Below are 27,678 nucleotides of genomic sequence, written 5' to 3'. Positions count from 1 at the left end.
TTTCTAAAATTCTGAGCCATAAACTTGTCCCATGTAAGCAGAAAGGATTTGACTAAGGCTTTTCAGAGCTAGTCCACCTGCTTCAACGACCATTGTCCTCAAACCACAAGATTCAAGTTTGATATTTTGGAGAGATTGCCACAGCTTGGTCTGAAATAAACCTGCCAATTTTTGTCACTGCAGTTTCACCATTCTAGACAACTTTTATAGATACAGAGAGACAGTAAGATACCACAACACCAAACCTTCTTCTGCTGTGGTGAACCTGTGTCAGGCATATAACAAAGCAGGAGCACTATCAGAAAAGCTATTTGCCAACCCTTTCTTAGCACTTTCTTTGAAAAAGAAAAGCAAAAAAATGTCCCAAAAGCCAAGAAAATATTGCTCTAAGCTGCTTTCTTATTGGCTCTGGTGATGAACAGCTTAGATTCTGTTATGGTCAAAGCAAACATTGAATATGATGGAATAAAAGGACTGAGCTTTTACTCTTGGGGTTTCCCTTTATGATCAGAATGGCTATTTCCTTCTGTTTCTCTGAGGGATGTGTATGTGAGGGTTCTCTGTATAGCCACCCTGCTTTTCTTGGACTCTGGTAGCTTCTATTGAAACAGAATGGAAGAAAATAGAACTTGGATTATTCCACGTGTTTGACTATGTTCCTTTTGCTAGAGAGGACTTCTAACCGAAGTCTGTTAAGTTAAAACTCAGGCAAAAGTTTTACTGCTACATTTCGATGATGGCAAAATATAAACCAGAATCACTTACTTTCTCTTATTTGGAAAAAGCTGATCCCATAAGACCTTTTTAAATGACAGCAAATAATCAAATAGCATTTTCCCCCACCTATAGATTTACCTAGCAACTTCAGAACTTGATGAGTTTCAGATATATATATATATATATATATATATATATATTTTTTTTTTTTTTTTTTTTTTTTGCTGACTTTGATTCAATGAGTATCACTTGGATGCATAACTTTATTGACAACTCACACCTGCCACCATGTTAACATTGTCATTCAGGTCCACCAGAGGCGTCATCAAGAAAATGGTTCTCCTCTCACTTGCAGAGGGGATCTCTTCGCAAGCAGTGAAGCAGATCTTCAAGTGTCTTCCTCCCCCCCCCCCTTTTTTTGTCTTCCCCTCTTCTCTTAAAAGTTCTCTCTATCCTATCCAACAACAACAGCAACAACAACAAAATAACAGCAACAATGGAAAAAAGATAGCTTCTGGGAGCTCTGGATAGTGGATTCATAGTGGAGGCACGGAGTTCCACCAATAACCCTGGAGGCAAAAAGAAAGAGGGAGAGGGAGAGAGAAGAAAGGGAAGAGGAAGGGGAAGGGGAAGGGAAAGGGAAGGGAAGGGTTCTCTTTCTATCTCTTATCTTTCTTTTTTTATGTTATTGAGGAATTTTTTCTGGGTTGGTTGATTGGTTGGCTTTTTGCCACCAGGGTTATTGCTGGGGCTTGGTGCCTACATGACTTCACCATGCTTGATGGTCTGTTTTGTTTTTTTTTTTCTTCTTTCCTCTAGATAGAGGATGAGAGAGAATGAAATAGTGAGGGAAACACAGAGAGGAGGCGAGAGTTGGCAGCACTGCTCTACCTGCTTGTGAAGCTTATCTCCTGCAGGCACTTAAATCCCAGCCCTCCTCACCCTCGTGCTCTAGAGCGAGCGAGTCACCTGCTGACCTGACCTTGTCTTTGTGTCTTCTGAGAAAATATAGAAGAGAGTTGTTTCCAGCCATGAAAGTAGTTTGCATTTCTACATAACTGCATTAGTAGTGTTTACACTTTTCACAATACCTCTTTTCCTAGGGACTTTTTAAATAGCTCTTAAGATATGGTTCTCTTACTTGAAGGGATTGGAGTTGACGAGGTCACTGTGGCTTTTGAGCAGAAGTGTGGATCTGCTCCTTAAAGCTTTCATGGGAATGTTTGCAAGCTGTAAACAGAGGGAGACTGGATAGGTGCTTCACTATTTCTCAAGCAGAAGAACTGTACTTATTTGACCATTACTGGAATGAAGAGAAAGAAGGAGAAATAGATTCTGGTAATGATTTGCTAGAAGACTTGTACTCTTGGGTCAGATGTCAGCATTTCCTTATACCAGGTTGTGTTTCTCTGTGCCTGAATAATTAAAACTGTTCTAAACTTTTCTACATGTAATTAGATTAAGACTAAAACTTTTCAAATATTTATCTGTTGGGGGCTGGGCGGTGGTGCAGTGGGCTAAGCACACGTGGCGCAAAGTGCAAGGACCAGCGTAAGAATCCTGGTTCAAGCCCTGCCCTCAGCTCCCCACCTGCAGGAGGGTTGCTTCACAAGCGGTGAAGCAGGTCTGCAGGCGTCTGTCTTTCTCTCCCCTTCTCAAAGGCAACAAGGGCAACAAAAGGGAAAAAATAGCTTCCAGGAGCAGTGGATTCGTGGTGCAGGCACTGAGCCTCAGCTATAACCCTGGAGGAAAAAAAAAAGAAGAGGAAAGAAAGATTTATCTGTTTCACAAGATAAAAAGAGAGATGGAGCTTCACTCTGGCATATGGCGATGCTAGGGAACAAATCCAGGACCTCATGCTTATTCATTCTGAATTTTTGTACTTTTGGGGCACCTCCCAGACTGCAAAAATAATTTTTAAAAATATGTACTAACATTTTTAATTTATTTTACATTTACTTATTTATTGTATAGATATAGCCAGACATTGAGAAGAGAGGGAAAGAGACCAAGAAACACGTGCAGCATTGCTTCACCAATTGTGAAGCTTTCCCCCTGCGAGTGGGGACTGGGGCCTTGAACCCAGGTCCTTGCACATTGTAACATGTGTGCTCAACCAGTTGTACCACCACAAGACCCAATTATTTATTTATTTGTTTTTAATTTTTAAAATTTATTTTCCCTTTTGTTGCCCTTGTTTTATTGTTGTGGTTATTATTGTTGTTGTTGATGATGACGTTGTTAGATAGGACAGAGAGAAATGGAGAGAGGAGGGGAAGACAGAGACGGGGAGAGAAAGATAGACACCTGCAGACCTGCTTCACCGCCTGTGAAGCGACTCCCCTGCAGGTGGGGAGCCAGGGGCTCGAAACGGGATCCTTACGCTAGTCCTTGTGCTTTGTGCCACATGCACTTAACCCACTGCGCTACCACCTGACTCCCTACTTAATTATTATTATTTTTTTTATGAGGAAGAGAGGGACTGACTAGAGTACCACTCAGTTCTGATATATTCAGTCCCAGGGATTGAACCTGGTACCTCAAGACATTCAAATCCTATGCTCTCTCACTGGACTCTCTTCTCCAGCCCAGTCTTAAAAGGAACTTTGACTGATTCTGGTCATGCCTGAGGCAACTTCAGATGATTGTTCTGATTTTTGTGGATGCTTTCTTATACATTTGTTTTATTCAGGTGGGTGGGAATATGCTAGATAAAACACTGGCCTTAATTTTCACCCCCCCAAAAAAAAAAGATTTTTGAACTAAGATGATTGGCTCCTTTACTTCTTTTCTTTAATTTCATTTCATTTTATTACCAAAGTTCTAGCTTATGGGGATTGAACCTGGAACTTTGGGGTCTCAAGCATAAGAGTCTCGCTGCATAATCATTATGCCGTCTCCCGTGCTAGAACTAAGATAACTGTGCAGAATTGGGGTACATTAAGCTTTTCCTTAGAAGCCTCAGAGTCATGATTCTTTAGTTCTACATCTTATGGTGAGACAAGAAGAGGCACGGTCACTGCATTTTCACCTAGTGAAGTCTTCTGAGAAAGAGGCATTTTGTGCTAACTCGATGAAGCAAAGCAAGAAGCTCTGCTTAGGTTACTTATTATTATTTTATTCACACCACCCTCCCTTCCCCAGCCTTCTCCCTGTGAAAGGGGGTGATGCAAGGCATGTGTTTACTGTGAGTCCCTTAAGGTCATTATCTTTTTTTCATATTATATTTTTATTATTATTAATTTATAAAAAGGAAACACTGGGGGCCAGGCGGTGGTGCACCTGGTTAAGCACACATAGTACAGTGCACAAGGACCCAGGTTCAAGCCCCTGGTCCACACCTGCAGGGGGAAAGTTTCATGAGTGGTGAAGCAGGGCTGCAGGTGTCTCTCTGTCTCTCTCTCACACTATCTCCCCTCATCAACTTCTCTCAGTCTCTATCCAATAATAAATTTTTTTTAAAAAAAAGGAAACACTGACAAAACCATAAGATAAGAGGGGTACAACTTCACACAATTCCCACCACCAGAATTCTGTATCCCCTCCCCTTCCCTGATAGCTTTCCTATTCTTTATCCCTCTGGGAGTATGGACCTAAGGCCATTGTGGAATGCAGAAGGTGGAAGGTCCGGCTTCCGTAATTGCTTCCCCGCTGAACATGGGCGTTGACAGGTCGCTTATCTTTAAAGAAAGTCAAGTTGGAAGGAAGCTCTGGCCTCAGGACAGCCAGGCATTTACCCAGCTCACCTTTTGTGGACAAGCAAAACCACTGACTAAGTTCACAAATGTGACTTCCATGTCAGGTTCAGATCCCAGGACTTTTGTTTATTAGATCTGCCTCTGTGAGCTGATTGGTTGGTGCTTCTCTCTGGACCTCAGTTTCCTCATCTAGAAAATTAGAGAAAGCATCTCTCGCCTATGAAGGCATTAAAAGGATTACCTGGAGATGACTTCATCATTTTTAAAAGTGGAGTAGTATTCCATTCTGTATAGAGACCACAACTTTCTCATGTTGAACAGAGCTTGAGGGAATTGTGTTAAGTGAGATAAGCCAAAAAGATAAGGCCGAATACCAGATGATCTCACTCGAGGGTGAAATTTAAGGACCAAGGTCAGAGACACAGAGTAAAACTGAGACTCCATTTGATGTATTGCACTGAAGCATGGGACTCTGGGGAAGGGAGGGGGTGGGGCATAGGTTTGGGGTACTGGTGCATGATGGTAGAATAGGACTTAAATTGAGGATAATGGTGTTTTGCAGACACTTATCACAGGGAGATGAGAAATCAAACCTGGGTGCCAACAACTATACTGCTATCATTCACTAACCAACCAACCCCCCCAGTAAAGGGGGGGGGTGATGACTTGGATGGCACAGAGTTGGTGCCCAGGGAATGCTAGTGTCGGCTGCTTTTTTTTGAAGGTCTTTACTCTTTCTCTTTCTCTTTAAACATTTCAGTTTTTAGAAGCAGCAGATAGTGAGATTCTTGGGTTTGGTCTCTGAGACCACATGGGAACACCATGGACAGCACCAAGGGGAACCTCATGGATTGTGGAACAGTATTTTGGTGTCTCACTTTCTTTCTCCCACTTAAAAAAAAAATTAGAGAAAGAATTGGGCTTGGCAGTGGGGGCTGGGCAGTAGCACGCAGGGTTAAGCGCACATAGGAAGAAGCACAATGACCAGCGCAGGGTTTGAGCCCCCTGCTCCCCACCTGTAAGATGGTTGCTTCCCAAGCAGTGAAGCAGGTCTGCAAGTGTCTTTCTCTCCCCCTCTCTGTCTCCCCCCCCCCTCTGTCTTCCCCTTCTCTCTCAATTTCTCTCAGATCTATCCAACAGCAACAAAAATGGAAAAAAGATGACCGCCAGGAGCAGTGGATTTGTGGTGTAGGCACCAAGTCTCATTGATAACCCTAGAGGCAAAAAGAAAATGATTGGGCTTGGCAAGGGGGATGGGGACTAGGGGTCTGGCTCACCTGTATTATATGTGGACCAGGACCTGGGTTCATTCCCTGGTGCTGCATAAAAAGAAAAAGAAAGAAAGAGAGAGAGAGAGAATAATACTGAGTTCCTGTAAAAGTGATTTTAAAAAATTTATTTATAAAATGGAAATATTGACAAGACCATAGGATAAGAGGGGTACATTTCCATACAATGCCCACCCCCAGAGCTCCATATCCAATTCCCTCCTTTGATAGCTCCCATATTCTTTATCCCTCTGGGAGCATGGACCCAGGATCATTATGGGGTGCAGAAAGTGGAAGGTCTGGCTTCTGTAATTGCTTCCTTGCTGAACATGGGCATTGGCAGGTCAACCCACACTCCCAACCTGTCTCTCTCTTTCACTAGTGGGACAGGGATCTGGGGAGGCGGGGCTCCACGGCACATGATGGGGTCTTCTACCCAAGGAAGTTGGGTTGGCATCATGGTAGCATTTGGAACCTGGTGGCTGAAAAAGCGACCTTTCCTAGCTCATAGGATTCCTTAACTCCATTTTGAGTGCCACACTTCCTAACAAAACCTCCAAAGTGCTATTTTTATTCATGCTTTTACCACTGATATGGTGGCCATGCTTATGTCTACACACAAATAGGCTAGATCTGGGGAAGCGAGCTTTGTGTACACAGCATGCAGTTACCAAGCACACACTCAGATGAATGATCTGTTTCAGGAGGTATTACTGTGTGAGTGGGCTTAGAGATGGGCTGGTATTTAGTTTCAGTGTGTCTCTAATCGTAGGAGCACTGTTTGTGAAGAACAAGCAGTAGATTGTATTGGGATGATCTAGGGCACTGGTGCTGGTGCTGGGCCTGTAGGATGTGGGTATGGGCGCCAAGCCTGTCCTGTTCCTTTTTTTTTTTTTCCCATTTTGTTGCCTTTGTTTTTTATTATTGTTGTTATTATTGATGTTGTCATTCTTGTTAGATAGGACAGAGAGAAATGGAAAGAGGAGAGGAAGACAGAGAGGGGGAGGGAAAGATAGACACCTGCAGACCTGCCTCACCGCCTGTGAAGCGACATTCTCCTGCAGGTGGGGAGCTGGGGGCTCGAACCGGGATTCTTACACTAGTCCTTGCGCTTTGCACCACCTGTGCTTAACCTGCTGCGTTACCACCCAAACTCCCCACCCCCATCCTGTTCTTAAGGTCATTCTTTGTGGAAGAACTAGAAGTAACTGGGAAGTTGACTCCTGCCACCCCCTTCCCACCCCCCCGGCAGAGTTTTCTCAGGTGCAGGCTAGGAAGGGTGCCACCCTCATCCTCTGTCAGAACAATAACAAGACCGCTGTCTGCATATTCTGAGGGTACCTATTTTAAACATGTTCTGAGGGTATCTGTTTAATTTTTTGTTTATGTTTCAGATAACTTTGAGGTACATTCTGGCTTGTTGTTCCTTTTATTAGGTTGAGCCATACAACCTTAGATAATTACTTGCTCTCTCTTTTTTTTTTCTTTGTTGTTGGAGTTTTTTGCACCTGCCATTCCACAGATCCCAACAGACTTTTTTTTTTTCTTCTTTTCAGTATCAGAGAGGGAGAGAGGTTGGAGAGATACACTTACACCCTATGCATTGTGTTCCCAAGTGGTGCTGAGGCCTCAAACCCCACTCCTCAAGCTTGGGAAAATGTACACCTTATCAAGTGAGCTATCTCCCGGCTCTGAAATATTTGCTTTTTGACCTACAATCAAATGGCAGTATTATTTGTTGAACCTAGCACTTGAACACAAGCAGGATATACCGCATTTCCCTGACTAGCTGATTGGATCTAAGTATTTACAGTACAATCTGGGTCAAGGCTTGGCATTTGGATGTGCAATCCCTGGTTGTTAGTGAGGTTTTTTTTTTTTTTTGACGCAAAACTGGGGAATGAACCCATGGCCATGCCTACACACTATAGTGCTGGTGCCATCCTGGTCCAATTCCTATTCTTATTTTCATCTTCCTTGCACTCACCCTTCTCTTCCTCCTACTTCTTTGAAAGAGAGCAGGAGAGACACCATAGCACACTTCACCACCCAAGGTGCTCCCATGTGGTGCTGGGGTTTTAGCCCAGGATCTCCTGCACAGCAAGCCATGTGCTCAACTCAGTGAGCTCTCTCCCCATTCCTGAAATGTCAGCTTCTTACTTTGGGGCAGCCTTAAGAAGGGCTTGGAGAGAAAAGAATTCTTATCATTCGTTTAGTGACACTTGATTCATATATTTTTGTTTGTTTGTTTAAATTATCACCAGGATTATCTCTGGGGCTTGGTGCCTACACGGCAAAAATCCACTATTCCCTTTTTTTTTCTTTGTGGGATAGAGAGGAACTGGGAGGGAAAGGGAAGATAGAGAAGGAGAGAGAGGGAGAGAGAGAGAGAGAGAGAGATCTGCAGCACTGCTTCACTGCTCGTGAGGCTTAGCTGCTGCAGGTAGGAAGTGGACGCATGAACCTGGGTCCTTGTGTGTGGTATATAGGCACACAATCAGATGCACCACTGTCTGGCCCTTTATTTATTTCATCTTGATTCTTCCTTAAGAGATAGCAAGAATGAGATGGTTCAAAAGTAGGATCCACACAGAGGATCCACTTCCAAAAGCTATTGGAATCTGAGACTAAGTATCACTTGTTCAAGGTCTATTTGAGTGTTCGGTTCTCCGTTTTATTTGAGCTATAGTCAGTCATCAGACAGCAGTTTTTCTTTGAAAAATCAATATTTTAACACAATCACATTGGCATTCAAATTCTAATGATTTGGGGACTAATCTTTGGAGTCATGTCCTTTATTCTCTTCTGTCCTTATTCCTCTCCCTCTTTTAAGACTCATTACACCTTCTGACCCTCCATGTTGATTGTGGGGGTGCTGGCATTCTGCTAACAGCATTACATTCTTTGATCCTCAAAGGATTCTTCTCCCATTTCACTTTCTCTCATTTTTAATTGACACCAGGATTATTGCTGGGGCTCAGTGCCTGCACAAGGAATCCATTGCTCCCAGCAGCCATTTTTTTCTCTATTCTGTTTAGTTTTCTATTTTGATAGGGCAGAGAGAAATTGAGAGGATGGGGGAGTCAGTGAGGGAGAGAAAGATAGGACACCTGCAGGCCTGCTTCGCCACTTAAGAAGCATACTCATGTTAGGTGAGGAGCTGGGGCTCAAACTTGGGTCCTTGCACATGATAACATGTGTCGCACTCAGCCAGATGCACCGCTGTCTGGCCATCTCACTCTACACTTTTGACCCAGAAGCTCTGTGAAGGAGGAATGTCTTCTGCAACATTCTTGTTCTCATTTCTTGTGCAAACATGACTTATCTCCTTCACATCAGTCCCCATAAACACTAGAGAAGAGACAGGTAGAGCACATGGGTCGGAGTTTAGTGAGGATATTTCTAGGAGTACACTAAGGACAGGTAGGAAGGTCCTTTCCACGCCATGGAGGGAATGTGGGAAGGTCACAGGAGTCCAATAAGCTCTTTTCAGGAGAGGAAGAGAAACATACCCTAGGCTGAGGAAGAAGCATTGTCAACAGCCTTGGGAAGAACTGGTATATTTTAGAGCTTGTGTCAACTAGGAATGTGGATCTAAATACTTTGCTCCACTGTGTCAGTGCTTTGACTTCTATGGTTTAGATTTTATTCCATGTTCACCCTTTCTTTAAAATATATCTACAGGGGCAGGGGCAGTAGTGCAGCATGTTAAGTGCACACTAGGCGCAAAGCACAAGGGCGAGGGTAATGATCCTGGTTTGAGCCCACAGCTCCCCACCTGCAGGGGGGAGTCGCTTCACTATCTTTCTCTCCCTCTCTGTCTTCCCCCTCCTCTCTCAGTTTCTCTCTGTCTTTTGTTGTATGCTTTACATTGGGTTTTAACAACAGTCTTTTCCGACAACAACAAGGGCAACAAAATGGGGAAAATGGCCTCCAGGAGCAGTGGATTTGTAGTGCAGGCACCTAGCCTCAGCAATAATGCTGGAGGCAAAAATGATCTGTCAAGGAGAGATAAAGAGACCACAGCACTGCCCAGCTCTGGCATATGGTAGTGCTGGGGACTGAGTGTGGGCCCTTGGTCACACTTGACCTATACTTTCACACTGAGGTGTCTCCTATCCTTCTTTGCTCATCTTTATTTATAAGCTTGTTCTGTGGTAAGATGTTTTTGATCCTCTGTTTTCATTTTTTTTTAATATCTTGATTTATTTGATAGGCAGCCAGAAATCAAGGCTAAGGGGGATACAGAGAGGGAGAGAGCTTCCCACAGCATTGCCTCGCCACTTGGGGAGCTTTCCTCCCACAGGTGGGGTTCTGAAGCTTGAACTTGGGTCCTTGAACATTGTACCACCACTGTTTCTTATAGCCACCGTTTTGTTGCTGTTTAGTTTGCCCCCAGAGTTATTACTGGGGCTCAATGCCTGCAGAACTAAACCACTATTCCTGAGGTAGCCTTCCCCCACCCTTTTTTTCTTTTTGTTAGAACAGAGGGAAATTGAAAAGGGAAGAGAGAGAGGGAGAGAGAGAAACATGCAGTAGTTTCACTGCTCATAAAGCTTCTCTTCTACAAGTGGAGCCCAGAGATTTGAACCAGGGTCCTTGCACATGGTAATGTGTGTATTTAGCCAAGTGTGCCAGTACCCAGCTCCAGTCATTTATTTTCAACTCATATAGTTCATGGAATTCTTGACAGTTGTTTGTTTTTAATCCTGTTGTGGAGGTTTCATTTAATTGAATTTGTGTTTTCCTGAGTGGTTTTATAGGATGAAGCAACTACTAGGAGTTTCTTCCCATTCCGTGAGTTTGAAATTTTTCTCCTAGCTCAGAGAGAGATGGGATCCACAGATAGGACCTTTGTGTTTACACACAACACACTTGTGGGGTTTTTTGGGTTTGGTTTTTTTTTTTGTATTTTTTTCTACCTTGAATGTGATACGATTTTGGAAGTTCTAAATTTCTATCTCTGATTCTAGTGAATATAAAACAAAGTCTGTGTTAAACTATGTGATACTCAACAAGATCTGTAGTATTGAAGTATATTCTTCCTTCTTTGAAGACACACACACACACACACACACACACACACACACACACGTTCCACTTCTTTCTGCTTTGGATCCTGCACCAGTGACTGGGATCGGTGTTTCTGATCATGCTGATACAGCGAGGACTTACTGGCCTGATTGCTGTGCTCTGTGATAATGCAGCCGTTGCTCAACAATGGGGGGTAGAGTCATCATTGTGTGCACACCAGAGTGTATTTACACAAACCTACCTGCCCTGGGCTATATATAAGAGCCATCATTAGACATGTGACCCATCTCATTGGCTGAAACATTGCTATGTCACACACGACTGGATTGTTCTCTTCCTTTTTTTTTTTGGATCCTGGACACCGTACGCATGTGTGGTTTCACTGCTTCCAGGTTCCGTTCTCATTCAGAGAGAAAGACACACATACATAGACACCTACCTCAGTACCAGAGCTGCCCCCCAGCAGGCACCATGGCGTTCCCATGTGGTGTTGGGTCTCGAATCTTGGCTGAGCGCATGGCGAGGCAGTCACCCTATTTGGTGAGCTATTCCTCTGGCCCCCTTTTCAGTTTACCTTTTGAGCTACAGTGTGTGTGTGTGGGGGAGCTTTGCTTAGGGAGGCAGTGGGTGATGGCATCATGCTTATTGTTGCTGTCACATGGCATGATCGCTAGGCATAGAGGAAACCCAGCTGAGGTAAATCTGGTCTTCATGGAGCTACATTGATCTTCAGAAACATATTTCTTGCCTTGATCATGGGGTGTTAAACTTTACTGTGTTAGATTATATATTTCCTTTTGTGTGGCTATTCAAGGTGGGATAGTCTTTAATAATATGCATACATACATATTATTGGATGGATGGATGGATGGATGGATGGATGGATGGACGGATGACATTGCTCATTATGTTGTTATGGGAAGAATTTTGTTTTTATTTTTGTTTTGCCTTCAGGGTTATTGCTAGGGCTCTGTGCCAGCACTATGAATCCACTGCTGTTGAAGGCCATATTTTCCCTTTCTTTCTTTTTTTTGTTAATTCATTTATTGGATAAGACAGAGAGAAACTGAGAGGGGAGGGGAAGATAGGGAGAGAGAAGGATAGATACCTGCAGACCTGCTTTACTGCTTGTGAAGCAACGCCCCTGCAGATGAGGAGCCAGGGGCTCGACCCTAGATCCTTAAACTCAGTAAACCTTAAACTCAGTAAATTCACTTAAGCTGCTGCACCACCAGCAGGCCCCTTAGGGGAAGAATTTTCATCATTTGTCATGACTTGATCGTTTGCTAATCACATGGCCATAAACAACCTTTCTCACTGTAAATGACTCCTTTTTCTGAGGATCCAGTAAATGTCTTTAACTTGGAAACAGATCTGCACGCATATTGAAGCAGTTCAGTTTGCTTACTGTTGATTCTGCCAACACAATAAATTCTAAGCCTGCTTGTCCCACCTGCCTCCGGCTTCCCAACATGACTGTACTCATCTGGGGGCCCAAGATCTGGTTGGAATAACGAACTTGGTATCTGCACCTTCCCTCTGTGCCTGTGTTGCCTCCTGAAGGTCTGTCTCTCTTGCCGCATCATCCTGTGCCTATGCAAGCTTGTTTGGCAGCCCTGTTGAAAAGAATCATCATGCCTGACCCATGAATCAGCTAGTCTAAGATGCCATAAAAATAATATGATTTTTTTTTTTTTGCAAACACCACCCAGTCCCTCAGGAGACTTACTGTTTCTGAGATGAAAAACTTCCATCAGTCCCAGAAGTCAGATTCGCCAACACATATGTAATTATTGCCCTACTTGGCAGTCTTGGTTTGAATCATCCTTTTTGTTGTTGTTGTTCCATTGCGGGGGCTGTGTGAGAATCAAATGCACTTGAGAATTCGTGGGTTTGGTGTTTTTCTTGGTGCTTGTTGCCATACACTTGCTGTGGGTGACACTTTCTCGTTCTCTTTAGAAGGGCCTGTGGGACTGCAGGCTACTCACTGTTCCACCACCTCTCGGTTACCTTCACTCATCTGTTTATGGGAAGCAGCCGAGCTGTCTGACTTGTGGGGCAAGGTGATAACAATCACAAGCACAAGTATCTTTCTGAGGTTTACAGAGTAAAGGGAACTCAACTTCCTGCAACCCACAGCCCACTCCTCAGCCCTTGCAGATAAGGAAAGGCATCTGCTCTGCTCCAGGGAGGATTGTAGAAGTGGAATGGGTGGGTTTATTCACCTGTGAAGTCCCCCTCAGTCTAGCTGTAGGATTCCTGAATGCTTTACACTCCCCCCACCCCTTTTCCTTAGAGAGGAAAGTAGCAATGTTATTGGCCTGTTCAAAAAGTCCTGATGGATTTTTACATTGAAAAATACCTCAAAACTTGTCCAACAGCCTAACATTTGAGACATCGTTTTAAGTCTCCTTTTGGAGCCAGGAGATAGTTCACCTGGTAGGACACTTGTCTTCTCATGCTTGAGGCCCTCATTTCAAGCCCTGGCATCCTGTGGGAGCACCATGGCATCAGAGGAAGTTCCATGGATGCAGGTGAGATGATGTGTGATCTCTCTTACCTTTCTGTTTCTATTTCTCTCCTCTCTCTTCCTCTTTCTAGAAAGGGAAAAAAAAATGAGAAAGCTGGCCCCAGGACCAGTGGAATCACACATGTGTGAAGTCCTGATATCATATAATAAAATATATACTAATATACTGTAGCATAGTATATATTATACATACATATTTATATCTGTATAGATCAAAAAAGGTTATAAATTTAAGGAAAACACTCAAGTTTGCCCTCCCCCCTTTTTTAACCAGGGCTTAATGCCTGCTTGATTTCCTGCTCACGGTAGACTCCATTTGTAATTTTCCCAGATAGAAGGTGAGAGATAGAACAGGAGAGAGTGGGAGAGAGTGTTCCAAAAGATGGCGTAGTAAATAAAGTATTAGACTCTCAAGCATGAGGTCCAGAGTTCAATCCCTGGCAGCACATGTACCAAAGTGATCTCTGGTTCTTTCCTTCTGTCCTTCTATTTTTCTCATGAATAAATAAATAAAATCTTAAAAAAGAAGAAGAAGAAGAAGAAGAAGAAGAAGAAGAAGAAGAGGAGGAGGAGGAGGAGGAGGAGGAGGAGGAGGAGGAGGAGGAGGAGGAGGAGGAGATAGAGATAGAGAAAAGGACCATCACCACAAAACTATTCCACTGCTCATGGATTTTCCCTTCTGCGTTGTGCTCCCATGTGTTGGTCTGGGACTCAGTTCCCAGCAGAAGGTAAAGTGTACACTCTACCCAATGAGCTATCTCTTAGCTTCTCAAGTATTTTTCCCCAAGACTTTTTATTTATTTTCATAACAAAAGGAGGAAGACCAGAGCACTGCTCAGCTCTGGCATCCTGAGGTGCCAGGATCAAACAGAGGTCCTTATGCACACAAGTCCTGCGCTCCACCCACTGAGCTGTCTTTCTGGTTCCAGAGAGTTTGTTGTGAAATGTCCCACTCCTTTGCTTTTACAGTTTTTTAAATATTTTCTTCTGTATATTAAGCGCTGACAAGTCTTTGCCCTGAGGGATGGTAATATTGCCTCAAATTTCAAATACTTTCCCCAAATAAAAGTATCATGTAATTATCTCCTCCTCTTCTACCTCTTCCTCCTCCTCTTCCTTCAAATCTGGCATCAAGTAGTTAATATTGAAGCTGCCAGACAGATTATTTCAGTGTTACACAGCACCTCGGGGAGAAGACTGGAATCTCATCTTATTTTCCACATACTGAACAACAAAAAAAAAAATCTCCAAATTTCAGAGGGCAATGATGTCACCGGCTAATGAGTAAAATGTTTCTGACTAAACAACCCAGACCTTCCCTAACTCCTTTGTGAAGTGATTTGGACTTCTTAGAAGAGCGAGACTAATTTTTTTTATAAACACACGAGAAGAACACATCATCCTGATGGCAGCAATCAGAAGACTTTCCGTTTTAACTAGTATTCACAAATGTTGGACTTGACCTTCCCCGCTAGGGTTCGCCTGCTACCCCTTACCCACCCACCCATGGTGGCGGTGAGGTGACCTTGACCTTGAACATATCACTTCTTGGTCCCACAGAGGGCCATCAGGCATGTCGGAGGGATTATGAAAGCTGCTCTAAGGGGGGCGGGGGGGGGCTTGATTGGTATCACGTGGTGTTTATAGAGGCAACAGCTCCAGCTGAACTCAACTTTCCCCGTCCAGGGCGATGGGCATCTGAGGTCTGGGAACCTCAGGACCATGTCAACACTGCAATTCCAGGCTCATAGAGAACCTGGACAATATCCCCAAATCTGTGGCCAGTAGGTGCCTCCTCCCTCACTCATGCATGTCTCAGATTTCCCCAGCCTAGCCAAAGGTGGATTCTCCCACTGGGGACCGACCCTTCAGTCTTCATATTCATTTATTAGAGTTGATTGATAGTAATCATGTTACTGAACTTCTCTTCGGATTCTCTTTTTTTATTTTTATTGGTAACTTAATATTGGTTTACAAAATTATAACAGGGGTACAGCCCCACACTGTGCCTAGCACCAGAGTTCTGGATCTCCAACCCCTCCTTTGTAAGCAACAGCAGTTCTCCCAAGGTTGTAGCTATGGGTCAACTATTAGTTATATAACTATCTGTCTATATTTGTATATATTTGCCATTTTTATTTTAAGGTGCCACTTTCTCTTCCTTTCCAAGTCACACACTTAGGACTACATCCAAATGTTCCTCCCCTTTTTCCTCCTCTCTCTCCAGTTCCTGATGAAATTGGAGTTCAGTGCTCTCTGGTCATCTTCCCTTTATCATCTCTCTCCCACTGGGAGTATAGATCAAAATTAGTTTTGAGGTGCAGAAGGTAGGAGTTCTGTCTTCTATAAGTGTTTCTGTGCTGGACAAGGGTGTTGACAGTTCTATTCATACCCCCAGCCCATATCTATCTTTCCCTAGTGGGGTAAGGCTCTGGAGAGGTGAGGTTCCAGGACACATTGGTGCAGTGGTCTGCCCAAAGAAGTCAGGTTGGAATCATGATAGTGTCTGCAACTTGGTGGTTGAAAGGTGACAAAATAGAAAGAAGGACAAAATGATTAATGAACAGGAAATAAAAAGGAGTTGAGCAGATGAGAACAGGGATCTTAGAGTAGAAAGCAAGGAAGTCCATTTTAGGTATGTTTCCAGAGGCTCATTACTATTACAGGGTTTTTGTTTGTTTTTGCTTGAGTTTGTTAGCTAACATGAAATTGGACAAAAATATTGTCTAAGAAGATAGTGTCAGAATAAAGAAAAGGGCTAGAAAGTTAGAGCAGAGAATAGCTCCCATTTTTGGAAAAAAAAATCTATGAACAAAATTTAACTGTTTACCCCATCTACCTGACTCAGGGCCCACATATATATTTATATTTAGCGTAAGAGTCCCTGTTGGTCTGAGCTCACAGTTCATGGCTACAGCTGAGAACATGGCAGGCTGCACTCATTTCAGCGCCAGTCTTCCCGGAGTGACAGGGCAGAATGACCCAGCTATCTTCAGGGACTGGACTAGTTCTTGGAACTCTCTTTACCCCCTAGATGGCTAGGGAAGTGATAAGCTTCATGAAGACACAGTAATATTAGCTTGCTCAGATTTCCACACCTTACTCTTCCTAGTGCTTTGAATCAGTGTGATCATTGATTCATTGCTTTCTGGAAGTTATCTCTTTAGCACAAACATGGATACTTACTTTTTTTTTTCTTTTTATTTAAGCAGAAAGGACTACAGGATTGTTTATTGCTGGAAACTGGGGAGCTAGGCATTATTTTCATGCAGTGTGTACATTTTTAATTTTTTTTTATAAAATTTTTATTTATAAAATGGAAACACTGACAAGACCATAGGGTAAGAGGGGTACAATTCCACACATTTCCTGACACCGGAACTCCATATCCCATTCCCTCCCCTAATAGCTTTCCTATTTTTTTGAAAGATTGTTTTTAATATTTATTTCCCTTTGTTGCCATGTTGTTTTATTGTTGTAATTATTATTGTTGCTGTTGTTGATGTCATTGTTGGATAGGACAGAGAGAAATGGAGAGAGGAGGGGAAGACAGAGAAGGGGAGAGAAAGACATCTGCAGACCTGCTTCACAGCCTGTGAAGCGACGCCCCTGCAGGTGGAGAGCCAGGGCTTGAACCGAGATCCTTATGCTGGTCCTTGTGCTTTGTGCCACCTGCGCTTAACCCACTGCGCTACTGCCCGACTCCCAGCTTTCCTATTCTTTAACCCTCTGGGGGCATGGACCCAGGGTCATTATGGTGTGTGGAAGGTGGAAGGTCTGGCTTCTGTAATTGTTTCCCTGCTGAACATGGGCGTTGACAGGTCAATTCATACTCCCAGCCTGCCTCTCTCTCTCCCTAGTAGGGCAGGGGTCTGGGGAGGTGGGGCTCCAGGACATATGGTGGGTTCATCTGCCCTGGAAAGTCCAGTTGGCATTATGGAAGCATCTGGAACCCAGTGGCTGAAAAAGAGTTAAGATAGAAAGCAGAGCAAATTGTTGACTAACCATGAACCTAAAGGAAAGAATATTGCAGATGGAGACTTGGAGTCTCCATTTTGGAAAAAGCTAGTAGGTCTATTTTAGGTGTATTCCAAGGGGCCCCTGACCCAACTAGGTTTTGCCTGCGCCTGACATCTAATATGCAGGTGACCTAAGCTATTGTCTAGGGGGATGGTGTCATGGTTGGAAAAAGGATCAAAAAGCTGAATCAGGGAAAAGAGTAGCTCCCAAATATGGGAAAAATATATAAGTATTTTTAATTATAAACCTCATCGATCTGATCTGGGGCCCATGTTCTGCACAGGGGCCTATGTAACTTCTGCATCCCTGTAAGTCTAACACATTCTGTGGTCACAGCTAGGGACATTCCAGGCTATGGCAATTTCAGGACCTTTGGGTGATAGGCAAAATATGCTATCCAACCTCCCTTCAGAGAATGGAACATTCCCTATCATTGTTGATTCACATTGAGGGCCAGGTCCAATAGGAGAACACAGAGGGGTCCATTATGTTGCTCCTGATGGAGATAACCAGTGACAGTGGCAAGAGGGATCTGTTAGAGGTCTAGGCCCATCTTGTCTGTGTGGGAATCCCAGGACTCTCTGACTAAGGGCCCCAGGTGATGGGGTGGCCTGGTAGTGACTAAAGAGTCAGCATTAAAATATGCCAGTCTCTTGCCCTTATTCAGCTTTTGTAGTCCTTACTTTGTCTGACAGGGTTAGCTTTGGGATGATTGAGGGACGTGCAATAGAAGGTAGGTGAGGAGGGTATCTAGGTCTAAGTAGAAACTATTGCATTAGGTACTTTATGGTGCCTTTTTAGGTCTTTTTACTTGCTTGCTTCATTTACTGACTCACTGCAAACTACTGTGTACTTTGTTTGCTTCCCCCCCAGCTTCTGGATATATATATACTTACGCCCCATCTCATGGACCCTGGTCTATATCTAGGTTTTGAGGTTTGTTAAGAAGTGTACCACCCAAAATGAATTTAAGGAGTCCTGTGAGCTAGGAAAGGTCTCACCAGAGTAATGAAGCTGATGGGTTGACATTCCATGCCTGACATCTCTGGTTGCAGTCCAAAGTGAAACATGCTGAGGTGGCACTGGTTGCATTGATTAGGTTGGGATCAGCAGATGCAGTATCAGTTGGTATGAATTGGGAGAAGCATGCAGGAAAGTGAGCCTCTCACCCTAGAGTTTCCAGGACTGGGAGAAATATGGGCTTTATAGAGAAAGAGGGAGGTTCCTGCTATCTTAGGGGTTAAGAAGACAAGAGCTAGTTATTGCTATAACCAAATCATTTGGCAATTGGGTTAACTTTGTAAATCCCATATAAGACAGTGTTTCTTCAAGACAACTAGTTAGTGGACATTAAAACTTCAAGATGCATACTTTTCTACAGCCATTATACAATGTAGGCATCTGTTCTTTAAAAATATGATGTGATAGATGTCGATTTCATCATAATGTGTTCCTCAGAGTATGGCTCATAGTATTAAAAAATGGGAAACATGAAAAAGTCCGATGATGGGAATATTATTTAGGCAAGTTATGGTAAACTATGACTGCACAACACTGAATCACTGAACTCTTGCATTTTATTTGGCAAATCTCTGTCGGCATGGGAAAATGTTCAAAACACAAAACTTGTTAAAAGAAGATTATAAAACAGGTTAGCTAGTATTTATCTAGGGTTCTAGGGCTTCTCAGCAGAGAGCCACGCAGAGTCCTGAGCACTTACTTTGTTGCTACTTAATCCTGCCTGCTCATGTGAGGGAGGCCTTGGCAACCTTGATAGTGACTGTAGGAGTCAGAGCAGTTAAAGTGCATAAGGTCACCCTTCTTTGTAAAGAAGAAACATAGAGGTATGGAGAAAGAGAGAGAGAGATGGTGGTGGTGGTGGTGGTGGTGGTGTGTGTGTGTGGGTGTGTGTGTGGGTGTGGGTGTGTGTGTGTGTGTGTGTGTGTGTGTGTGTGTGTGTGTGTGTGTGTGTGTCCGTCCATAGTTCTACTGGAAAGTATCCTTAGGTTGTAATACCATCACCAAGCCTAAGGAAGATGATCAGGAAAGCCAGGAAGGCTTTCTGGAAGAATTGGTGCATGAACTGGGTTATGAAGAATGAGTAGGAACCAGAAAAGTAGGAAGGATGGATGGGCAGAGATATTTCCAAAAAAATAAGCTTCTTTTTTTTTTTACCCCCTTTTGTTGCCCTTGTTGTTTTATTGTTGTAGTTATTATTGCCACTGTTGTTGGATAGGACAGAGAGAAATGGAGAGAGGAGGGGAAGACAGAGGGGGAGAGAGAAAGACAGACACCTGCAGACCTGCTTCACCACTTGTGAAGCGACTCCCCTGCAAGTGGGGAGCCAGGGGGCTCAAACTGGGATCCTTACGCTTTGAGCCACCTAAGTTTAACCCACTGCACTACCACTACCACCTGACTCCCAATATCTTTGACTTTTAAAGGCACATGAGAGATGGGAGATCTGAGAGGTTGTAAGGGATCACAGTGTATGAGCCAGGGGCTAGTGAAGGTCCTGTTCCACAGAGGGTCTGCATAGCAGATAATAACATATACAAACACTGTAGATAACAGAAGGGTTTTTTTTTGAATTTTATTTATTTTCCCTTTTGTTGCCCTTGTTTTTTATTGTTGTAGTAGTTATTACTGTTGTTGTTGATGATGATGTCGTCATTGTTAGATAGGACAGAGAGAAATGGAGAGAGGAGGGAAAGACAGAGAGGGAGAGAAAATAGACACCCGCAGACCTGCCTCACTGCCTGTGAAGCAACACCCCTGCAGGTGGGGAGCCGGGGGCTTGAACTGGGATCCTTAAGCCAGTCCTTGCGCTTCCTGCCACGTGCGCTAAACCCGCTGCACTGCCACCCAACTCCCAACAGAAGGGTAGTTTGTTTGTTTTTGCTTCCAGGTTATCACTTCTAGGGTTATGCTGTAGAATGGAGTCAAGTGCTCCATCAAATCTGTCTTCACAGACTTGGCACACCTCCCATGTCTGGGCAAATTCAGTTCTACCCAACAGACGAGATGGTAGTGTCCTTCCCTCAGGAAGCTTACGTTCCCTCTCTCTCTCTCCTCTGCCCCTACGAGCTCCCCCAGAGTCCAACCAGGTCATTTGTCCTCAGTTTACTTGGACTTCCCATGAAGGACTGAGAGCTGTGCAGCAGGAGAATCTCAGCTTCTTCCTTCCCAGTGGCCCTCACTCATGTTTCCTGAGGGCTCATTATGATTCTAAGTGGGATGGGGATCAGAAATGTCCCCATCCCCATAGACCTGTCCATCTTCTGCCACAACATTGTGCTAGGTGTCCAATATTTCCGATAATCCAACATTTCCACAAGTACCTGAATTATCTGAGTTTGGAGATGGTAGTGGTTAAAAATCAAGGGCACACGCTTTCACCATCTGGAGATCCTGGGTTTGATACCCACCACCACACAGATAGAGCCAAAACAGCAATAGCACCGAAGGTGTCTCATGAACGGTGGAGCAGTGCTTTGATGCCTTAGAGAAGCATCTTAGTATTGCACTCATGTGACACCCTGTGTTCATTCTTCTGAATCCCATTCAAAAATGGGGTGCGGGGGTTGTAGGAGGACTTGGTCACGGGAGGAAGGGAGTAGGACATGTACCCTTCCCTCTACCTTCCTTCCTCCCAGTGTCTCATCAGTTTATGTCTTATCTTCCCAAGAGCTCATACTGATAGAAGAAGAAGCCTCCAACCCCAGCTACTGAGTCTCAGATTTAAGATCACTTTTCATCCTCTCTAGAACCCTATGAGTTTCATCACTGCTGATTCTGTGAATGGGAGCAGATAAGAAACATAACCAGGGCCATCTGCAGAGCACAAATGGCATAATGCTGAACTAACCTTCATCAGAGTTCTAGTTCCTAATTCTGCTCAGATTTCTTCTCTGCATCTAAACAACTTGTTCAGTCCCAGCCTCAGGTGTTGGTCCTCTCCCTAGCTCTCACATGTTATGTTTATTTTGTCTTGCTATTCACACAGCACTTCATGCAGCATTTTGTAAGAATTAAAACAGGTTGTGTTTGAGTTCCAGTGAGTTTCAGATAGAGTGCAAGTGTGCTCAGCACTTAGTTCTGAGTACTGGTTGTTGGTTTCACACTCTTTCAAATGACATGTTTTGTTTTGTTGTGGTCTGGTTTTTGTTTTTTGTTTTTCAATGCCTATGAGAGTCCACATCTCCAAGTGGACCCTTTGGCAAACGCTAGAAGAAGAAGTGGACCCTTTTCAGATTGAAACAGAGATGGAACAGGACAGATAAGGGGCGGCAGCATGGCATTGAAGCTGCACTGCTCATGAAGCTTCAGACATATGAGATGCTGCCATATGAAATGGGGGGCTCGAACCCAGGTTCTCTTGCCCTCTGGGATGGTAAAGTGTGTCTCTACTGGGTGAATTATCTTCCAGTCCCTAAAAAAAAAAAATCACTTTACAATAAATGTCATTGGACCCTATTTACATGCCGAAAGACGAAGACTCAGAGCAGAATGCTGGAGGATTTGGAAAAGAAGGCCAGGTTGTTTTCTCATTCCTTGTCCCTTTCCCCTCTTCTCCTTGGCTTGTCCAATATTCCTGGCTTCTTCCCTCAAGTCACAAGAAAAGTCTGCTAAAATATTCTCCTGAGAATGTGAAGGAATTCTAAGTATAACCTGGTGGTGTGAAGTCATTCTTTGTGGAGCATGTCCATGAAAGGCAGGTTGATATCAGAGGAAGCCCCTGCAGTCTCAGATCTGAGTTGAGTCAGAGTTGACGCACTGTGGCTACAGTGCCATTGCATGGGGAAATACATAGCACAGTGCCTGGGTGTGTTGAGCATGTGATAAACATGAGTGTTGGAAGCACGACGTGGACATAGTCTCAGCTTGTGGCACGTGTGACCTTCTTATGGCAGTGGGGAGTGGCGGTATAGGCAAGGTGTGGCACACTCCTTCAGAGAGTGATAATGGGAGATTCCACCATGGGTAGAAAGAGACACTTCTGGTACTGAGCGTCTTCCTGCAGTTCTCACTGGAGAATGAAAGGTGCAGAAGAGAGAGAGAGTAGGAGCCCAGGATTGAGCAATGGGACTTCTCACAATCTGTGACAACCAGAGATCTCTGAGTGGTGAAAGCATAGATATATTTGTGTTGTGTGGTGATGTCCTCTCAAGATTGAGACTCGCACACACGGTCTCCAGGAGAGGTACAGAGGAATGGTTAGCTCAGACTCCACAGTGAGAACGCATGGCTTATCCAGCCCTGAAATTACAGCTGTGATTTGCAACTCACAGCATAAAGACTTCCTATGGATTCTCAGTCCTGTCTTGTTTAGACAGTGTCTGTTTAAATAGCAGCATGTGCAGCTTGCTCCCCAGAGGCCCTGAGAATGTGACACGATCATCATCACGATCATCCCCCAACCACCAGTTTTAGAATGAGAGGGGAAGCTCAGCTGCTCTGAAAAGGAACGTCGACTGTTTTAAAAGTATCAAGGAAGGGACACGGACATGTCCATTTACTCTTGTGGCATAAAATAGAAAAGGGAACTGGGAGAGCCAGGGAGAAAGTGACAATTCTCAGAAAAACACCCAAACCATAAGTCTTAATCCAGTAATTTTAAAAATAGCCCTTACAAGGTGTCTATTTTCAATGGTGAATACTCCCTTCGGGAGGTGGAAGGGGGTGGTTAGCAGACTATCTGTAAAAAGAGTTTTGGTTTTTGTTGTTGTTGTTGTTGTTTTTTAAGTTCCATCACTTGGGTTAGTCCGAGTCCCTGGATTCGCTCAAGATTTGCGTGTTCTCTCTCTCTCTCTCTCTCTCTCTCTCTCTCTGGAATTCCATAGACAGTAATTAAGGAACTGGAGGCCAGCGGGAGGTCAGGGAGCCTTCGTCAGTGAAAACAGGGATTGTCTGCCACGTACAACACTCCCTTTTTTCCTTGTGGTGAACAGAAGATTTGCTTAGAGCTGATGACTTATGCCTTTCTTACAAGTTCTGCAGCTCGCAAAGAACCGGGGGGACTCAGTCAGCAAAAGCCCAAGGCAGCTAATTGAAGCCAGTGTCTCCACTTTTTTTTTTTTTCTCCCTCTCTTCGGGATCCTAAACTGAACACTGAAGCCTGCCGGATCATGTAACTAACTCCGAAGGAACATGTTTGGGGAGTGCCTAGTCCTCACTTTTGAGATTACAGAGTTGACTGAGTGAAGGAAGACGCTTTGGAAGTGGGGCGGGCTTGGGGGTGCCTGGCGTCCTCAAACTTAGCCCCTTGTAGGCCTGCTAAATGCCGAAGCCGGTAAGTCATTTTAAGTTTGCTGGAGATGTTTCCCGGGAGCGTTTACAAGTGTGTTTTCTGTCACTTTCAGCAAAAAAGAAAAAACTTGGATTCTTGCTGACTACAGCACTTCCCTTTTTCCATTCAAATTCTAACTTCCCCTGCTTGCTTCTCTACCTGGTAACCTCAAACACCCTTTTCCTACAGGCTTACCCAAGAAGAAGGCACAGTTTGTGCAGGACAGTAGTGAATATTGCTTTGTTTAGGGGCTTATGCAGTGAGCAGATGCAAGACTGGGTGAGAGCGCGCGGGCGGCCGCAACTCAGCTGAGCACTGTGCCGTGAACTTGACCTCAGGCAGTCTGGCACAGGGTTCTTCATTAACCTGCCACTGGTCAGCTGCCTTCTCTTGACACTGATTTTTTTTTTTTTTTTTTTTTTGAGCTGCCTCTGACAGCCCGGGCTTTAGGCAGGGGAAGCGTGCTAGTCTGGTTACGTGCTGGGTTAACCAGAAAACCATTGTGAATTTCACAAGCAAAGCCATTTCCACTTTCAAAATGCATTTCGGAAGTGTTTAAACATCTTCTGGTGCTAAGTGAGTGGCTCAGGTGGAAAAGAGCTGGTTGATTCAGGCTGGATGTTAACTGAGACAGTGTTTTGGAGCCCTGGGGGGGGGTGGGGGAGGGGGGGAGGGACGGAGCAAACAGAGTGGTTTTTCTGCAAAGGACTTGGTTGCAAGCTGGTACTCAGTGTGCTCTCCAGCAGCTCCCGAGAGAGGGTTTTTGTGGCTCTGTGCAAATTTGATTGTATCTTTACGACAATGCTAGATGTCTGTGCCACACGGCTTTGGGGAAGCATTCCCTCCAGTGCATGCGAGTTGCTTGAAGAGTTTGATTACAGGACCAGGGCCCCCGAGTGAAGTGTACCTTTACTGAACTGCACACTGATAGGGGTTGCTTTGAGCTTGTGCACATTTTGCTCTCTCCAGATGCTATTAATTGTGCTCCTTTCTTTTATGATACTTCATAAAGCCATGTTATAAAAAGTCCCCCAGGATGGCTCTGTGGGTTTCCTATTAAAGCACACTGCAGATGTGTCAAGGAAAGACATGTTCCCAAAGAAGCTGATAAGGAAGGAGGGCCCACCCTCCTTCCTGTGCCAAAGTGAGCCCCACAGGCTTCCTCATTCAGAGCCCTGGCCTGCGAAAGCTGTGCTATCTCTTTAAAGCTATAGTTCTGTGTCTTGGCTTGGTCAATTTGTTATGGTTTAAAACTGTGGAGCCAGCTGTCTGCAATCTGATGTAATGTTGCCATGGAAACCAGAAATGAAACCCTTAAGCATTCACCACAGAGTCACTACATATAGCATTAGCCAAAGTAATTAAAAGTTGAGCCATCTGAGCTTGCTGGGGGGGCAGGGGACTGTTGCAAGTAGAGAGACTTGGATGCAAATATTTCTATTTTCAGTGCTGTAAATCCACACCTTTGGGTGGCATAAATGAATCGCCGTTTTTCTACTGATTGTTCAGAGGTGGAAGGTTTTTATACAGATGGTTGAATTTTCATCTTCTCGTGTACGGTACAATCAAGTTAAGGTTTATTTTAGTTCATTGACCTGGGGCAGGATAGGGAAGGAAGGAGATACCATCTGACAGTCTGAATGTATAGAAACACGTTATTCGGGAGTCGGGCGGTAGTGCAGTGGGTTAAGCGCAGGTGGCACAAAGTGCAAGGACTGGTGTAAGGATCCCGGTTCAAGTCCCTGGCTCTCCACCTGCAGGGGAGTCGCTTCACAAGCAGTGAAGCAGGTCTGCAAGTGTCGATTTCTTTCTTTCCCCCTCTCTGTCATCCCCTCCTCTCTCCATTTCTCTCTGTCCTATCCAACAACAATGACAATAATAACTACAACAGTAAAACAACAAGGGCAACAAAAGGGAATACATACATAAATAAAATATATATAAAAAAGAAACATGTTACTCTTTTTTTTTCACTTTGGCTTCTTTAAACCTGTTTTATAGTAGCTCTGAGCCAATGGTCTGGAACCATTCATTTATATATAATGTAGGCTTAATCTTCTACAAAGTTGATTTAGGTGGTAACAATATTTTGAATAGGAAGTCTTGGCATGTTATTTTCCACACTTGGAAAGTAGCATGTCCTTATTTGAAAGAAATGTGAAGAGTGGAAGAGATGTGTGCATGTCCCATTGTCTTTATGTTCAACCGGTGGGAGAGAAAGCTTTTGGAGACAAATATTTCACAGTCCTTCTCCTTTGAGTTGGGAGGAAATGAGAAAGTCAACAGGTTTCCGTTAATAAAAAGTATCCTTGGGAAATATTGCTAAACTCCATGGACTGTCAGGCTGACTCAAGTAGAAGGTGGGAGGGTGCTAAGTGTACAACTAATAGGTTCTATATTCCATGCTTCGTTGTAGAAGTCATGCTCCATGGACCTTTTCATTCAGTCTCCCTCTTCTGATATCCAAAACATCATGATCCAGTGGGAGCTCAGGGTCACCATGACTGGTGATTTGTCAATGGAAAAAACCTTCCAATCTTACTTTCTTCCCTCCATCATCCTCATCCTCCCTCTCTCTCTCTCTCTCTCGCTCCCTTTCTTTCTTTCATTGTTATATCAGAGTTGTTATATCAGAGTTCTAAAGAGCCCCTGGTTCTTGAAGCTAAATAGAACACCAAAAAATCAATTTAGTACATAGACTTTTTTTTTCCCTCCAGTATGATCACTGGGGCTCGGTGCCTGCGCTATGAATCCACTACTCCTGGAGGCTGTTTATCCCCTTTTGTTGCCCTTGTTGTTTATTGTTGTTGCTGTTGTTATTACTGTTGTTATTGCTGTTGTTGTTGCTGGATAGGACAGAGAAAAATCAAGAGGTGGGGGAAGACAGAGAGGGGAGAGAAAGATAGACACCTGCAGACCTGCTTCACTACTTGTGAGGCGACCACCCCCTTCCTCGCAGGTGGGGAGCCGGGAGCTTGAACCGGGATCCTTATGCTGGTCCTTGTGCTTTGTGCCATGTACACTTAACCCACTGCGCTACCACCTGGCCCCCTAGACTTATGTTCTTTTTCACTACAGTCAATTTGGGCTGAGGAAATTGTGCTTATAGGGAAGGGGCTACCTTTCAACGTGATGCCCTGGGTGATAGACAGATAGACTGACAGATGGACAGGGATAGATAGACATACAGACGGAGGGACAGGGAGACAGAGAGAGAGAGTGAGAGGTAACACACAGCACCAAAGTTTCCTTCAGTGTCATGGGAGACTGACGTGAACCTGGGTCAAAAAGTTCTTTGTGATGATGCCTGTCCTACATAGGATTCCTGCCTTCACAGGCTTAAGCTTTTTTGCATCATGACACTTCTTTCTATAGTCCATTGCTCTTGTTTATTTTCTCTTTACCCGATATACCTATGACTGTGTGTACATACCAGCCAGCCACCCCCCAGCAAACCCTAAGCCAGATTTTCAGTTTCCTCATCCTTTAAGGAAGAGTCCTGTAACTTGATTATAAAAGGCCTATTTTGACTTCATTTTCATTTGAGATTTTTTTTTCTTGCTTTCAAAACTGAGCCCGACTCACATATGCTCCACCTGACTGATGAGAAGATAAGAAACCTCCCATTCTTAATTTTTTAATTTTTTAATTTTATTCTCTTTAGTTACTGAATAGAGACAGCCAGAAATTGAGAGGGATAGAGGAGATAGAGTGGGAGAGAGACAGAGAGACACCTGCTTCACCACTCATGAAGTTTTCCCCCTGCAGGTGGGGACCAGGGGCTTGAACCTGGGTCCTTGCGCACTGTAATGTGAGCACTTAACCAGGTGCACCACTACCCGGCCCCCTTCCCAGGCCATTTTCCCATCCTTTATTTTAGAAAAAGGGTGGGAAACAGAGGACACACACCACTTCACCATCCACGTTGTCCCCGTGTTGCTGCCCATGTTGCTGGCAAGTAAAGCCCCCAGGGCTCCATGTACCAAAGGCCCTGTGCTTGACCTAGTGTGCTCCCTCCTGGCCTGCAAGAAGGATTTTTTTTTTTTAATCTGCTACAAACATTTAAGTTTATCTAATTGATATTTACAGAGACCCTCCATCATCTAATGCTGGTTCTTCTTC

The 27,678-nt window shown here is 44.1% G+C and overlaps 1 protein-coding gene across 7 annotated transcripts in view; it reads left to right on the top strand.

Moving 5' to 3' along the window:
* Positions 1-27,678, top strand: part of SASH1 (SAM and SH3 domain containing 1) — a 465,315-nt gene that overhangs the window by 384,461 nt on the left and 53,176 nt on the right. Inside the window, exon 1 of one of the 7 annotated variants that reach the window (XM_060205375.1) lies at positions 11,236-11,257. The exons of 5 other annotated variants lie outside the window; for them this stretch is intronic. Coding sequence is in view for 1 of the 2 variants with exons in the window: in XM_060205376.1 (XP_060061359.1) it covers positions 23,548-23,559 (12 nt within the window). In the remaining variant the exon portion in view is untranslated. Of the gene's footprint in view, positions 1-11,235; positions 11,258-23,231; positions 23,560-27,678 lie in introns of those variants that run through there. One more of the 7 variants, XM_060205376.1, reaches the window with a different exon arrangement.

Source organism: Erinaceus europaeus, chromosome 13 (genome assembly GCF_950295315.1).
Source record: "Erinaceus europaeus chromosome 13, mEriEur2.1, whole genome shotgun sequence".
Taxonomy (NCBI): Eukaryota; Metazoa; Chordata; class Mammalia; order Eulipotyphla; family Erinaceidae; genus Erinaceus; species Erinaceus europaeus.
Note: the sequence above shows the minus strand (reverse complement) of the source record. Positions and strands in the feature narration are given on the sequence as shown.